Source organism: Centrocercus urophasianus, unplaced genomic scaffold (genome assembly GCF_019232065.1).
Source record: "Centrocercus urophasianus isolate 14NV4802_14NV808 unplaced genomic scaffold, USGS_Curo_1.0 seq_12, whole genome shotgun sequence".
NCBI classification, from domain to species: Eukaryota; Metazoa; Chordata; class Aves; order Galliformes; family Phasianidae; genus Centrocercus; species Centrocercus urophasianus.
In genome coordinates this window covers 27,832,054-27,848,186 of record NW_024884364.1, presented here as the reverse complement: position 1 = coordinate 27,848,186, position 16,133 = coordinate 27,832,054, and the positions used below count along the sequence as shown (strand labels likewise).

General features: G+C 38.7%; 1 protein-coding gene across 2 annotated transcripts in view; it reads left to right on the top strand.

Annotated features, from left to right (window-relative positions):
- GRIK1 (glutamate ionotropic receptor kainate type subunit 1) overlaps window positions 1-15,517 on the top strand; it is a 155,465-nt gene extending 139,948 nt beyond the window's left edge. Inside the window, exons 15-17 of one of the 2 annotated variants that reach the window (XM_042810601.1) lie at window positions 4,196-4,446; window positions 7,116-7,281; window positions 15,026-15,109. In XM_042810601.1, coding sequence (XP_042666535.1) covers window positions 4,196-4,446; window positions 7,116-7,265 — 401 coding nt within the window. In that variant the 3' untranslated portion in view covers window positions 7,266-7,281; window positions 15,026-15,109. Of the gene's footprint in view, window positions 1-4,195; window positions 4,447-7,115; window positions 7,282-15,025 lie in introns of both variants that reach the window. The other variant, XM_042810599.1, reaches the window with a different exon arrangement.
- Window positions 15,518-16,133: the final 616 nt, after the last annotated feature.

The following is a 16,133-nucleotide window of genomic DNA, read 5'->3' as shown; positions in this document are numbered from 1 at the left end:
CACTTATCTGCAAGCAGACTCCGTAGCGAATAAGGAATATAGCAATGCAGGCTACATCTGCAGAGCAAAGTCAAGTAATCTTCTCGCTTTCTGGAGCATCCCCTCTGTGACAAATTGGGTGTCCCCTGTGCTGCCCTGTTCTAAGTCCAAGTTGCACTACTGAATTATTACTTGCTTTTGTGAAATCAAGTAGTCTCGGGGAAGGTGGAAGGGGGGACAACAAATGTGTCCAACATACATATCTGAAAGAAAGTATGAAAAGAGACCAATTTCTGTTCTATTTTGAGAGTCGAGAGCTGCACATAAGAACAATGAGAAGCAATTGCAAGGTTCTGCCTCTGCATCAGGGACTTCAGAGTTTCAAGATAAGCAGAGCTTAACATTCCCAGGCTCTGTGAACTCTTTCCAGCAGAGTTTTAGCATACTCAGTGTCCTTTACAAGACTTTTTCTAGTTGCAAATAATTACATAAGTGTGTTTTTTTTCTCTTTGCTTGCTTATTTTGTGTTTGTGTTCTTGTGAATAATGGGTACTGGGCAGCCAGATCTTTTTCTTGCATTATACTTCTCCATACTGCTAACATATACATTTACATTGCCTCACTCAATTAATAGTTACGCAATTCTATTGACTTCAGGGGAATTAACTAGAGGTTATAATAGGTTAAGTATTTGGTCCATTAGTTGCTTGGTAGATCAGATATAAATAAGAGAGGAAAAACACCACTGCACTTTGAAATGGGATTCTTTATGTCACTGAGCACCTCAGATCATCACACTGATAATATTTTAAGTATATTTTTCCACTGTCTATATGAGGATAGTTTTCTGTCCTTATGGAAAATGGTACAAACGTTAAAATATCCCCAAATAAATGCAAACGAATGGCAAGAGTTTCATTGCAGTTATAAAGCTGCCACACTTTAAACCAAGAACAATGAAGGAATAATTGGAACAGATGGCAATCCTTGGAGAGAGTACATCCATTGGAAATACAGCTGTGAAATATATTTATAAGATATTTCTCGTATGATAAATGTGCCTTGATCTTTTTTCTTAAGGAAAACCAGCAAAATTCAGGGGAATAGATACCTCTAAGCACTTGGGAATACTGCAGTGTCATCAAGCTTCTTAAGCTTTTAAAAAGTTGATTTCACAGATAAGATGAAGTGTCTAGATCTTCATAATATTCACATAAACCCCATAGCCTCTGTCAGTCTCTCACAGCATTCAAAACACTCGCACTGCAGAAGCTGCACTGAAAACAAGACTTATCTATGATGTTAACACCAAAGTTTCAACAAGTCTAAGCTTGCATTCACTCCTTCAGGAGAATCTACAAGCACATGGTTATGGTTTGCAGCAGCGAAAGCATGCCTTGCACTCCAAAATTTCCAGTGAATGAGCTGAATACCATCACCACTTGGTTCCCAAGGAAACAATTCATCTATGAATCCAGGGAATATCAACTCTGCGAGTAGAAAATTGCAGATATAAGCTGTCTTCGTTCTTCATTGTGCTGAGCTAGGAAGACAGAAATTCAGGTGGATCAACAAACTCTCTGTTTATGCTTAGTGAGCCCTGGGTCACAGGAAGGAGGGTTTTCATTAGATTCTTGGCAAAGATCAGTACTGATGAAAAATCTGCAGTGATGGTTGATGGTCAGCTTGCTGCAGTCTGGAAGCAGTGCTGTAACAGAGGCACCTCTATGCAAAACCTATACAAATGTCACCCTGGGAGGAATCCAGCTGAAGAAAGCAACACTATTATAGCTGTCAGGATACATATTCCAGTATCACTGCCAGTGCTGATGCAAGTAATTCTAACACTAAAGCTATTACTTGGGAGATTGCTAAGAAAGTATGTGGATTTATTTCTTGTCCTGAGTGGTAGGTTGTTAATCGCTCAGTGGTCATAAATGCTGTGCTGAATATTCAAAGGGGTCTTGAGGTGGATTTGTGTGCAGTTTTAGTGCTCACCAATAAAACATCACTAATCCAGCACTCCAGGCACACTTGATGAACTTCAAAAGCACATGTAGAAATATAGATAGGTACCTTCTACCCTCAAGATGAATTGTGATAACCCTGCTGGCAACAAAAACATCACAAGAAAGAATGAACAACCCCACAAATATTGTGCCATGACTCAGGCTGCTTCGCTTTGCCTAGCCACTGTTTTCTTTTAGACAAGGGAAAATAGATGATACCTACAATATAACAAACTCCAGCCATCAGGGTGACAAACCTCTCCTAAGGTAGAAATAATTTTGCTTTTTCTGGTGTTGTTGTTTTCAGTGGTAATAATTCACTTCTCTGTGTAAAGACAGTTTTGTAAGTGTTTCATTTTCTGCTGTGCTTATTTTTGGCTCTTTAATAGCATGCATAGAAATCATCTATTCTTACAGCCGGCGTATTTTCCTTTCAGAGCTGGCTTTCCAAAGCAGTAGCTGCTGATTGCTGGCTTCCCAGATGGACTTCGTATAATCTGACACATGTCTCTTGGCATCTGTGGTCACAGCATGTCCTATTGCTGGCAGTAGGGTACACTGAAAAATAGCTGAGTGTTGGCACAACAGAGTACTGCTGTATTTTTCACACTGACTCTCCTCAGACAGTGCTGCAGGCTAAAGGAAATGGAAAAAGGGACTTGCATTCACGGTACAATTATTTTTAATAGTGTCCTACACAACAGTGTAAGAATGAAAAGTGAAACCAAGGCCAAATATCCCAGGCCATTTAGATATATAAAGGCACAAAAGTGGTGCTTAGTGAGATTTTCCTGTGTCCACATCCACATGTACCCTGACATCACTGAAACTCTGGGCACACCTTCTGCCTTGAATTTTATTCATCTTGATGAAGGCAAGAATTGCAACTGCTTTAACTTGAGGCAAAATGTGACTCGTGAAATTCTAGCTAGAGGGGAATAGTCTCATTAATGTGCTAAAGGAGAGGGAAGGATGGCAGTTAGCTACATGGACGAGGGACTGGTGACACTGGCTGTATTTCAGCCCAGACACTTAAACCTTCCAACTGCAGGAATTCCAGCGTGACAGAGGTTGGGGGCACATATATGTCTTCAAAGCCAAACAGCTTTTCTTGTAATCCTTTCCTGCTTGCTATCATAAAATCCTTGCCCTACAAACAAAAGACTCCATTACAATGCCAAAAACAACTTCTGCTTATCTTTTATAATTAATAAGAGGATTGCTGCTATTATTGACAACTTCAGCTTCTGGCAGCACTGAAAAGGTTAATTGATAGTAATTTCTTTTAACAGTGCTGTGCTCCAAAAGTGGGATGAGGGGCAAACCTTTCCCTTCTCCTGCTTTGAGGCTACAGATCTGTGCATCTGTTAGAGCTGCTGGCTGAACTGAATGCTAAAAAAACAGAGATTTTGGAAGATGGAGAGCTGGACTAGTGCATGAGAAGCAAATCTAAACAGATTGAACTGCCCAATGTGACCCCGCTATTTGCCAGATACTGTACAGGGCATTAATGCTGTTGAGCTGAAAATGCATCATTTAGCAAACTGTTGGCCTGAAAATAAAAAGCATGAAATATATGCTATTTTCAGCTTGAAGTGTCAATAATGTCACAGAAAAAAAGGGCTAGGCCGGCTTGTGTTCTTATAAGCTCTAAGGTAGATGAAGTGGAGTTGTGGGCATATGAAGGTACAAATGAGAAGAGAATGCATTTGACTGGCTGTGGGTTTTCTTAGACAGTTACTCATTTTTCATGCAGTAGGAAAAATAAACAGATGTTGAAGTAAATAGAAGAGATGTAAAGTGGAAAGTCTCAAAGGATGCTTAAAGCAATATTCAGACATGATATAGAGGGATTATTTAGCAAGCAAACCCACTGCCAAGTCTTAAATAAACCTCAGTAGGAGACCCTAGAAAACAACATGAATTTCCAAACAAATAACAACTCCAAAGGAGCCTTCTGTTTTCCAGTCCCCAGGGCAGATGCCAACAGCTTGTTGGTACTCCATCCTCTTCCAGCTGAAGAGAACACAAGAATTTCTAGCTGGAATAATTCAGTCTTGTAACAAGGGGGCCGTTTTGCTCCAGATAGCAGCAACTATCCAGTTGCAGCAACTATCCAGTTGCTCCAGATAGAGCAACTAAAGTGCTCTTTCTCTGCCTTCATTTTGCTGCAATCAGCGCTGACAAATCTTGTTCTCATCTTCCAGGGTCACCTTATAGGGACAAGATCACCATTGCCATCCTCCAGCTCCAGGAGGAGGGGAAGCTTCACATGATGAAGGAAAAGTGGTGGCGAGGCAACGGCTGCCCTGAAGAGGACAGCAAAGAAGCCAGTGCTCTCGGGGTAGAGAATATTGGGGGCATCTTCATAGTGCTTGCTGCTGGGCTTGTTCTTTCAGTGTTCGTAGCCATTGGTGAATTTATTTATAAATCAAGGAAAAACAGTGATATTGAGCAGGTAAGTCATCCTTTTCCAGCTTGCTGATGTTTCTGGGAGGCTGAGATCTGTGGTGACTGCATTATGTCTCTTTGCTGGAGTGCAGATTTTGTATTGCTGAACTCTCACCATTTGTTTCTGGCACTACAGAGAAATAATTTCTTAATAAGAATAGGGAAGCAACTCATCCACAGTCCAATTAGTGCTGTTTAATATGACAATGCAGAACAAGAGCAATTAATTGCTCAAACTGTTTTAGCTTGATCTTTAAGATTTAAAGTATAAATTACCTTGGAAAGGAATAAAACAGAACCTTTTTTTTTTTTTTTTTTTTAATGGCATTAACATCAGCTCTTGAGTAACAGCAGGAATGTACTTCCAAATCCCTAGTGTAATTTTTCTCTTGATCTAGAAAACATTTCTTTCACAGCCAGGGGTTTACACACTCTGTGCTGAAGCATGCACTTCAAAGCAGGGAAACCTGCTGAAAGGTGATGGATGCCACAGCAAAGTAAGATTATGGAGCCAAACAATTTCAAGATATATCTCCACTGAACTGTAATGAGTGATTTGAAAACAGTGAGAGGAAACAAAGAAAAATGTTACGTATAAATCACATCTTCAGTATAAGAGAAGCTTGTGAAATAGAATCTATCTTTAAAATAGGGTGTAAACACCCACTTACTGAGACAAACACAGTAAAAGAAACAAGATACATACAGCCACTCAGAGTCTATTCATGAAGCTGTCTACCAACCCTCTTGATCTGACTACCTTCCCTGGTTCCGGTCTGCTGCTGGCAATGTCCTAGACCCTCGTTTGGCCCTGTTTGGATCAACTGCTAAAGATGTTCTTGTCCTGTTCACTTCAACAGGATGTTTCAACAGGGTCATGTTGCACTGCAGGCTTGGTAGACTGAGACAGTCATCAGTTTGTAACACCTAACTTCAGACATACACTTCTAAGTGAGTTGTTCAAGCTCAGTTTGCATTTAGATGGGAAAGGCAAGAGATTTTCAGTCAGCAGTTCATCCTCTCCCTCCAAGGTGTAGTCCTACAAAACTGATGACATAAATGACAGAAAAGGCGGTCAAGAAAAATAAGGGACGAGTGGAAAGAGAAGGAGAACATTCTGAATTCTACCTCAGAGATGTAGTTTATACTGTACTGATGCTAAGACATGAGAGGGTTTCACGTCTAAGTCAAAGCAAGCAGCCACAGCTGAGGGCCTGGAGAGGACAGTGCCTCATTTTTAAACATTGGATTTCTGATGGAATGAACCACCCTGCAGTGATGTCAAGGCACTGATCTCTCTCTAGTGACAGTGAATAGGACTTGGGCGAACAGCATGGAGCTGTATCAGGGGAGGGTCAGGTTGAGGATTAGGAAAGGGCTGTTCACTGAGAGAATGGCTGGGCACTGGAGCAGGCTCCCCAGGGCAGCAGTCATGGCTTCCGTTTTGGACAATCCTCCCAGACTAGGATTTGAATTTGGGGTGGTCTTGTATGGAGCCAGGAATTGGACTCAATGATCCTTGTGGGTCCTTTCAGGCTCAGGGTATTCTGTGTTTCTATGCCTGTGTCTCCTTGCACTCACAAGTAGCTAAGTATACCCACTGTTGAGCTAAGTATGCCCACTGTTCAGACAGCTAGAAGGAAGCGATCTGAATCCTACCAGATATCTTCATTTTCCAAATGACTCTTGACGTTACTGTGGGTCCCTGGGACCTAATGCCACACTCATTGATTGGGCTTAATCTTTGCAGTGCCCTGCAGAAGAGGGCAGCTCATGACTGTGCAGACTACTCTGCATGCTCCTGATCAAGCCCTCACTGAAAGCAATGTATACAAACAAAGGATGTAACTCAGGCAGACAATTTTGCACGCCTTATTAATCAAGGTGTCCCTGTTTGGGAGTAAGTCAGAGAGAAAGGATGGATGCATTTTGCTCATATTGCAACTTCCTGGTTACTGTGTAAACCTTATAGAGCAGTACTAGCACAAAATAAGTAAAGAATGTATGGAGATCAAAGATTCAGGAGGTTTTTATTCAAATAAGTTTTGGAGCACTATTGCAGATAAAACACATAGTATAAGCACAAAAGTGGTGCAGAATATTTTGAAACAATTCAAGAGCCTGGAAAGGCAATGTACCCTTGAAATCATAATTAAAATAGACCTAAAGCATTAGATCATGAGAGATTGTTAAATTATTTAGCAATTTGTTGAATGAATAACATAATACTCAGGGATGAATATATAAAAATACAGTGTCTGTATGTAGTATGAAACTGCTGCTGTCTCACAGTGATGTGTTGCTGATCATACTAATGGAAATCTTTAAATAGGTTAATGTGACAACATAATATGTGAGGACTGTAGATTTTTTTTCTGTGAAAGTAATTTCAAAGAAAGAAAATTCTGGTGATTTCAGTATTATTTTCTGGTTTCTCTCTTTTTGCTTTATTTTCACACTGGTGATATAAGAAGCATAGACAGAAAATGCTGCACAGCATATATTATCACTAAGCTAATCCAAAGCATGATTTGCATACAATCTATGACTTTTCTGTTTCCATAAATAGAGTCTCTTTTGATTTAAATAGCTTTTGAATCTCATTCTCATGTTTGTTTTTAATTCTACTTCTCTCATTTATTCATTTTCTCAATTATTTTTTTTCTTGCATGCAAGGCCTTTTGTTTCTTTTACGGACTACAGTGTAAGCAAACCCATCCGTCCAACTCCACCTCTGGCACCACCTTATCTACGGAGTTAGACTGTGGCAAGTTAATCCGAGAGGAAAGAGGGATTCGAACACAACCCTCAATTCATACTGTGTAGTCAGGAAAGAAAAAAGGTGTGTCCAATGAAAGCATTAAACAGTTCACTTAATGACAAAGGTTGTACTCACCAAAACGCAGTTAATGTCTTCAAAGTGCCTTTTGCTTCAGCAGGAGATAAGCTTATCTAATGCAAATTGTCAAAGTCCTGGAAATTTGGGCAGTTTAAATGCATATCACAGAAAAGAATTACACCTACAGCAAAGAGTGAGAGCAACAGACTACAGCAGATTTTAAGAAATACAATAGTCACTATGTACAAGTGTCGTCTTGTCATTTCATTGGGTAATTCACATTTGTTTTTTTTTCAGGTAAGAAATATTGTTTACCTCCTTTTCATTTTCAACCAAACTTGAATAAACTCATGGCAATCTCATTAGTAAAAGCATGAAGAAAAATTTCCCTTGGTCTCTGGTTAAGCATTCAGCAAGTGGGCCAGAGAGTTCTCTACAAACCTCAGAAAATAACCTGCAGGCTCCATTAACTTTCTGAACTCCTATTATAAACAGCCAGAGATTTTTAGCTGGCATATATTATTTCCAGTGTCAATATTTAATGAATTTTAATTCATCCATTTAAAATTCATTAGACAACGCCTCCAAGTAACTATCATAGCACAAGATCATATCTATCAGTTAAATTTTATGCCATGTAACCATTAACATTTAAGAACATAATCAGTGAAAGCACCCTGAGGCACTCCCAGTATATATGTACCTTTCATAGAATAACTCTGTTGACTTGGCTTGAGTAATTCATGATGTTCACTGTTGTAAGGCTTTATAATATAGGAAAATCTTTTATGACATAAGTGGCAGTAAAAATCATATCGATTTATGTTGAGCATTTTCTTTTTTTTTTTTTTTTTTTTGGCATATTGAAACAAAGAAAGAAGCTGTTGTAAAGGAAGCCAAGCTGTATTGGATGTTTTCTATACCCTGGGAAGAGAACAGTTTGGTTTCCTTCGGTCCTATGCTTGCCTGGGGACTGCCAGAGCAGGAGACAACAGGCTGTATCTGTTGTTGCCTCAGAAAAACATATGACAACAATTTGGAGTAGATATACAAAATATATAGAAATGCCATCTCATAGGATATCATGAACCACTGCAAACAACCAAGTTTGCAAAACCTGATTACCTTTTATCTGAATGTCATTATATCCTGTCTTACCTTCAGTTTCACCAATTCATTTTCCATCCTTCACACCTACTTTATGTTTTCTTGCACAATGCAGTTCCTCCTCATCAAACAAGTTAATGATCTGTTTTATTGAGGGGCCATTTCTGGCCTCTCTTGCAATTAGAAAACTCGTTCAAGTGGATGCCTTCATGCTCAATCACCAAAATGCTCCAGCAAGCTCTGCTGTCCTCTTGAATTGTTTCGTATCTGGCTTCTGAATAGAATGTGTTTTACTTCTATTCATTTTACAACTTTTAATCAGCAATATTTATAGTGGCAGTGGGCTTCAGGGTGTTGCTTTTGGGTGTTCCTTTTTTATGAAGACTTGTAGTGCTCATGGCTTGACTACAGCAGTTCTTCTCTACCAGTGTTCTTTCATATATGTGAGTGAGTGTTATGCCCTACTTCAAACACTGCAAGAAACTCTCTTGCTCAAACTGGAATTTTAACCTGTTTTAACAGTGCCTTGAAAGCTTAGGTTCTTCATAAAACGATCCTTCCTAGCAGTGAAGACCCGATTAAGATCTTCAATATCCCTGCTTTAAAAAAATAAACACTCTTGTCTGCAATTTCCCAGTTGAAGAAACTTAAACTAATTAAATCCAGCTTCTCTGAACTCTCAGAGTAGAAGGAAAATTACTAATGGGCTTATCTTCATCATTGCTCTGTGCAAGAAATCCGTCAGCCTCCAGCTTCTACTACATTCTTAATCACTGTTTAAATGAATGCAAAATCCAGAAAGTTTCTGTTACTTTTTGGATAAACATTTTCACATCTGTCAAGGAAACAGTCACATTGTTAGTGATCATTTTGCCTGTCTAGGTGTCCCCAGAGGCAAACTTGCAGCCTTCAGCTTGCCAATGGGAATTACAAAGCAGTTCTGCCTTTCCCTAACTATCTAACTACCAAAAAAATATTTGAAAGTTTTTCTTTTTTATTAGCAGTTATGTCAGCAGTTGAGGAAGTGAAGAGCAGGCATGCCAGCTGGGAACTAGTAATTCTACCTTTCTAAACACAATATTTGCAAGGTTCACTGTGGGTCCAGAAAAAGCCAAGTGCTTTCAGGTTAATAGGGTGGTTTGAGAAAGGGACAGTCCATTGCATCTCCCATGAAGTGCACGGCACCTGGCAGGAGTCAAACACAGAATGTGACAGGCTTTAGGAGGAAATGTTAAAGCCTTAAAAAATTTTTGACCTATCAACGCTCTCCGCTTTTAAACTGTTACAATTTGAACTTTGGCCATGAAAAAATACTCCGTTCACAAGTGATTGCAATTGCATTTTCCTCACTTGCAGCCTTATAACTGCACCTGGGACCCAACAGTCAATGTCCCCTCTCACGGGTGTATCAGCACTGAGTTAACAGCTCTGCCTGTGATGGAAGAGTCACAACAGGCTGTCAGCTCTGGCAGTACCAGTAGAGCATAACCAGAGCTACTTCAGGAGAAAAATGGTTATAAACATGCACTTGTGACATTTCATGGTATTTCTTTTTATTTTGCCTTTGTCGCATTTTAATCAGAGCTCCCAGAATATTCAATGTCTGCAGAAAAAAAAAAAGAAAAAAAAAAAGGCATATTCTATGACACATAGAAACCACTGGCTTACAAAAGTAATGGGGTTATGCACAAACTGTCCATTGCCAGGTTGATTTGGCTGGGGTCGATGCTCCTGCCTTTATTTAGTGCCATTTGCTGCCCTTATTACAGTCTGCCATCCAATGAAGCAAAAATACAGCATGGAGCATGGAGAAAGAATGAGACAGAAGAATGAAAGGAACAAAGGCAGTATGAGAGCAGCCTTTCAAGATCTAAAGAGGGCCTGTAAGAAAGAAGGGGACAGGCTCTTTAATAGGGTATGTTGTGATATGACAAAGGGTAATGGTTTCAAACTCAAAGAGGGGAGATTTAGATCAGATATAAGGAAGAAATTTTTTACAATAAGGGTGGGGAGGCAGTGGAACAGGTTGCCCAGAGAGGTGGTGGATGCCCTGTTCCTGGAGATGTTCAAGGTCAGGCTGAACAGGGCTCTGAGCACCTGATGGAGCTGTAGGTGTTCCGGTTCGTGATGTAGATGACCTTTAAAGTTCCCTTCCAACTGAAATGATTCTATAATTCTATGATTCTGTGAATATGATCACTGTTTCAGAGAGCTAGGATCAGGGTGGCTTAGCAACACACCTGCACCATACAGCCAGAATAAGCACACCAATCATGCTTTCTGCATCTGGATTGATGTTTGCTCAAAGTACTGCCACAGATTCATGTCTCTGTGTCATCTCTCTTGGATTAAAGCTTTGAAGAGTCACATTTTTAGCTGTTTGGGAACAAAGGAGTAGAAGAAAAAAAAAATCCCTACTCAGTGACGTTCTTGCAAAAAACATTTTTTTGCTAATTTATTGTGTCTATAAATACCTTCTCTTCTTCAAACATTAACTTGAGCCCCTCCATTGGCACACCATAACCCCACCTCCAAACCTGACTGTGGCTAGCTGTGCCTGCTGGGAGCAGCCCTGTTTGCATTTGATGTCTTCTGAGATCAGCAAGTAGTTCTAGTGATTATTTTGTGTGTGTGCGTGTGTAAACAGGAAGCTGAAAAGCAGTTCATATAATTGAAAAACAGTTAAAATAATCCATGAGTTATTGTGACACTGTTTTGACAGTCACCGTTCAATAGACTCTGACAGTTTAAAATCCTTCATTTAGTGATCTCCTCATGCAATTAGCTAATAGTGACAGAACACTCAAACAGATTCTTAATGTGCTGCAACAGCAGCTCACTCACTAGGAGAAACTATTTTGGATATTTCTCCTTCACTGCACTAGGAAAAAACAAATCACTTTTCTTTCAGCAGAAGACATATGTCAGTGTCCCAGCGATGAGTTTTTCACACTGAGGAAGGCACAGCAGGAGTAAAACCTTGTTTTCTGCACTTCTTCCTTCATGGCTGAGCTAGTCAGGTGTTCTCTTCAAATAGAATCTAGTCTAAATCTTTTGATTTTGTTAACTCCCAGTTGTCTGGCACAGCACACTGATTGTCCTTTTGTTCCTTTGCTGCTTGTTTGGTTGGTTTTCTTTTGTTTGTTTGATTATTTTTTTTTTCAAGGGGTTAAAAACCAATTGAAGAATTCTTGTCCTCAGGGGTAGGTAGCAACACTTTGATAAAGTCTAACTACAGATTTTTTTTAAATTAGAAATTTCCAATTTCATGTTATCCTTTAAATTCAGATTCTAGAATTACTCTATAGCCTAGTACAATCTTTTGGATGCCAGTGTAAGGAAGGATTTGAGATCTTCCCGATTAAGCTTTTTCATCCTGCTGCAATGACCAAAGGACAAATAGGAAGAATCTCAAAAAAAAAAAAAAAACAACCAAAAAAACAGGAGCCCCAAATCCATTCTATTTGTAAAAGATTTCCTTTAATTTTCACAGGCCATGTACTGCAGCATTTTGGGGCACTGTTTAGGAGAGAAGTTTAATAGCATAACTTTAAACTTATTATTCTGTTGTTAAATATGTTGCTGTCTCTAGCCTCCTCTCTTTTTTGGATAGACCTCAAAAGTGGTCTTAATAACATGTCGAAAACAAACAAGCAAACAAGCAAAAACAACCCAGAAAATATTATTAAAGAAACTCTTTTGGACTGGCTATCCAAATATGAAATTAAGAGAACAGTATCTTGCCCTTGTAAGTGGAAGTTTAATGTCATCATGCCCTTTCTAAAGGCAACTACAGACTTGGTGTTGTTCAGAGGGCTGCCTCAGGAGTTCCTAAAGATGGTGATTTTCAAGTAACTCCTTAGGCATTCTGGTGAATTTTGAATTTGCTTCATGTTACTGTTCTCTACTGCTTGAAAAATTCAGGTCAATTCCAGTTTTCAAATGTTTGTTCAGTATCCTGATTGCATTCACGAGCTTTGAGATAAATAGGATGTTGAGCCAGTTTTCCTAGGACTCGAAAGAGTTCTGGTCATATCTGCTTTCTGACTTTCTGAATGATTAACCAGACCCAAAAGTTCAGAGTATCATCTCAGATGGCTCTTTTAGACAACCTTAAGCAATCCGTGAAGGCAGAGGTAGACAAAGACCTTTTGCAGGCTTTTAATGCTCCTTGCCACCTCCAATAGGTTTTTTCAAAGGTGGCAGTATTTCAGATACAGAGATGATCATAAAATTGATCAGGGCTGTAATTGCATCTGTGACCATTGGAATATCCTTGAAAGATCAGTTCAATATCTCTTTAATTCATTACTTCAGGTTGAGAGTGGAACCAGTGGGGTGCTTCGCATGTCATGCAGTCAGATGCTGGAAAGCTCATAAACATCATGTCAGCAAATGTCTATGTGCAGGCGTAAATGACCTTCATGAGATTACTTTGCTGATATGAAATTAAAAGACATTGTGATAATTGTCTTGTCTGACTAACACAAATCAGTTTGGAAAATTTGATTATAGGCACATTAACAAGGCTAATATTAACAATTATTTTTTCTGTAGAAATCATCCCTGCATGAACATTGCAGAGATTGATGACTATTGTTAAGAGCACACACAGCATGCAAGTTGGTAAGAACAGGGGTAAACAATTAAGATCATTCCTACAAATGTTTAATATTTTCCTTTCCTTGTTTTCCATGGAGTTCCAGAATCATTTGGTAATCTAGATGTTGAAAGTTCAGTTAAAACTAAGACAGTAGAGAGAAATTATCCATGCCAAGGTAGCTAGTTAGAATATATACCTTTATTAGTTTGGAAATAAGTGGTGCTATGTTTTAAAAAGTCTGAAGCAATATACAAATAATTATGTATTAAAATGATACCTGCTTCACCTGCTGCTTCCAGAGGGCATAGGGCTGCAGCACATACCATTGACTCTAAACCCAGTAACATCAGAATTCCCATTTTACATTATCTAAAGGGTTATTTGAATGACAATCTGGCTATTACCAGACTTCAATTTGAAAAAAAGGTAGTACAGTGTCCTGGACCATGACTGTTATACTTTGTGTCTGGCATGAATTTATTATAATTTGATTTATGTATACTAAAGAATTTCAAATGAGCAAAAATTAAACATCTCAAAGATAAAACTTTAAATTCCAGATGTAGAGCTTTATGGGATCTTTGCCAGCAGTTCATCCCACAAACGGGTGTGCTGACACCTGCAAGATCATATACGTTCAACCGGAGACACATTAATATACTGATGTCTTGGGCTCACTTGCAAAATCAGGGTTACACACTGCACCCACAGAGTTCATATTGGACAGGAAGAAGCACAGCATGAGGAGTTCACTACTGAGGAAGCCCTTTGCTGCTTTAAATAAATGATCTAGCCTTTATCCAGGTTATCCTCACACTCTTTTGCCTCTGGAATACCTGGCTATTAGAAATGTTGGATTTTCTCTTCTTTTTCTCCTCTTCCAAAATCATACTGTGTTATACTTTTTTTAACCCTGTGTAACGGAAATCACCATTGAGTTAGTGGATAAGGACTGAACACTGCTCCTCTTGCAGTGGTATCACTGGTAGAAGAGAATTTATATTTGATATAAAGAACTATGTCTGTGTGCTGTTGCTCTCATTTCACAAAGTAAACCAATTATAATAACAATATACAGTATACAACAATATTACATATATATATAAACAATAACACAACCAGATGTGTCAAAACTGAGCAGTTCTGCAGTTCTAGAAAGGCTTTGGTAGGGGGATTTATTCAGCATGATTGGAGGTAAGGTGGTCAAAGCTTTGTTTCATGCTGCTACCATCACTTCATTTTATGCATCAATCTATATTTGCATGAAACGATCTTTTGCCTTGCTAGATACTTCCATTGAAAGCCTCTTTGTGTTTTTTGTGTTACAAGTAATTATTTCAGCAGAAGGTTGTAAAAGATTTTTCCACTTACTCAAAATGTCTTTGTTAATATTGGGATGGTGGAAAGAAAAAAGATTTCTGTTTGCTTTCTCAACTATTCAGCTACCTCATTCTTGTGGTAATTTCTCTCCTTTCTTTGACACAAAACATTTGAAAAAGACTCTTTCCAAGGAGAGAAGAGGACTGAGGAGTATGCTGTGTTTTGGAATTGCCTATTAATGTAGTGAAGAGAACATAACTAAGCCACAAAGAAATCTTTGTTTTCTGTAGTATTCACAATTCTGTGGGGCTGAGGTACATGTGATTTTTAAAAAAAGAAGATCTTTTTTTCTTTTAAGGTCAGAAGGAAAGTTACCTGTCGAAAAAGGGTAAGTTTTATTATGTGAAGTCAACAGAACATCACAAATCTACCTATCTGTGTAGAATTTAAGAAATATTAATATCAGATTTAGTTAAGCCAAAATTAAATTCATTTCAGTGGAACCCAAGTTAGGAAAAAAAAAAAAAGTGATTACAGACTTCACCTATTAGAAATTAGGGACTTGCTCAAAGCTGATAGAAGTCACCAGAGAAGCTTCCCAATCCTGCTTTTATGTGCTGAGATCCTTTTTTCATAAGAGCCATGATTTGGTCAGAGGGTATGGCCAAACTCTGTCTTCAGTGAAAAGTGTCTAATGCAATTTCTGTGTCCCAACAGTGTCTTTCTTTCAATGCTATAATGGAGGAGCTTGGCATTTCACTCAAGCATCAGAAGAAGTTAAAGAAAAGGTCAAGAACTAAGGCAAAGTCTTCATTCACAAGTATCCTTACTTGCCACCAGAGAAGGACGCTGAGGAAAGAAACCATAGCGTGAGCAGGAGAGACTCCTGGAAAGAAATATCAGGAAGAAAAACAGAACAAAAACTTTGCTGCCTACAAGTTGATTGTGGTGGGATTTCTGAAATACAGACATTTACCTTGTTCTTCAGAAATTCTCTGTGGTTTCTTTTTTTAATCTAGAGGTACAACAGTTTAAATGCTCACATAGACTGATGTACTGCTACTAATCATCTGGGAAGTGTCTCATTACTTCTTTTGAGATGGATTTGTATGCTCACCTGGTTTGCATCTCTCTTCCCCTCCCCATGCATTGCTGTATGTGCTTTCTAAATAAATAAATAAACAAGAGACAGGGATCTTTTTTCCAATACTCTGGAAGTGATATCTATTTTGTTTTTCTTTTGAAGAATAGATTGCAGTCCTGCTAAGTACAGTTGTTTAGAAACTGGTGTCCAGATAACCAAAACAAGAATCTGTACAATTAACAAACGACTACAAAAATGTATAAAATACTGAGGCATCAAAGAACGAGTTATCCTTACTTTTCTCTGAAGGTTCTTATCTGTGACTACCTTGACTTTCCTTATCTTCTCTCTTTCTTATTTATTTTAAAATGAGATAATATAGTAATGCCATGGCTCCAAGTGCTAGATGTTCAAAAGGAAAATCTGAAAATTACAAATGCAATGATCAGTGAACAAGCAAAGACAACACTGACATCATCACAGTGCCACATTCTCCAGCTCCTAATACCAATAAAATTATTCTCAAAATGAACATCAAAATGAAAATAACCTAGAAAATAGAGCAAAGAATATTCACTTTATAACAAGCCTTGACCAGAAAAATAACATCTGACAGAGATGTAGCCAATGCTCTAGATGGGGAACAGTAACTTGCTGTCCTACACATGTGGTTGGACATGGGTTCAAGGCAATCTCAGCATTATGACCACTCCTAGACTTAATGCAAGACTGAAAAAAAGG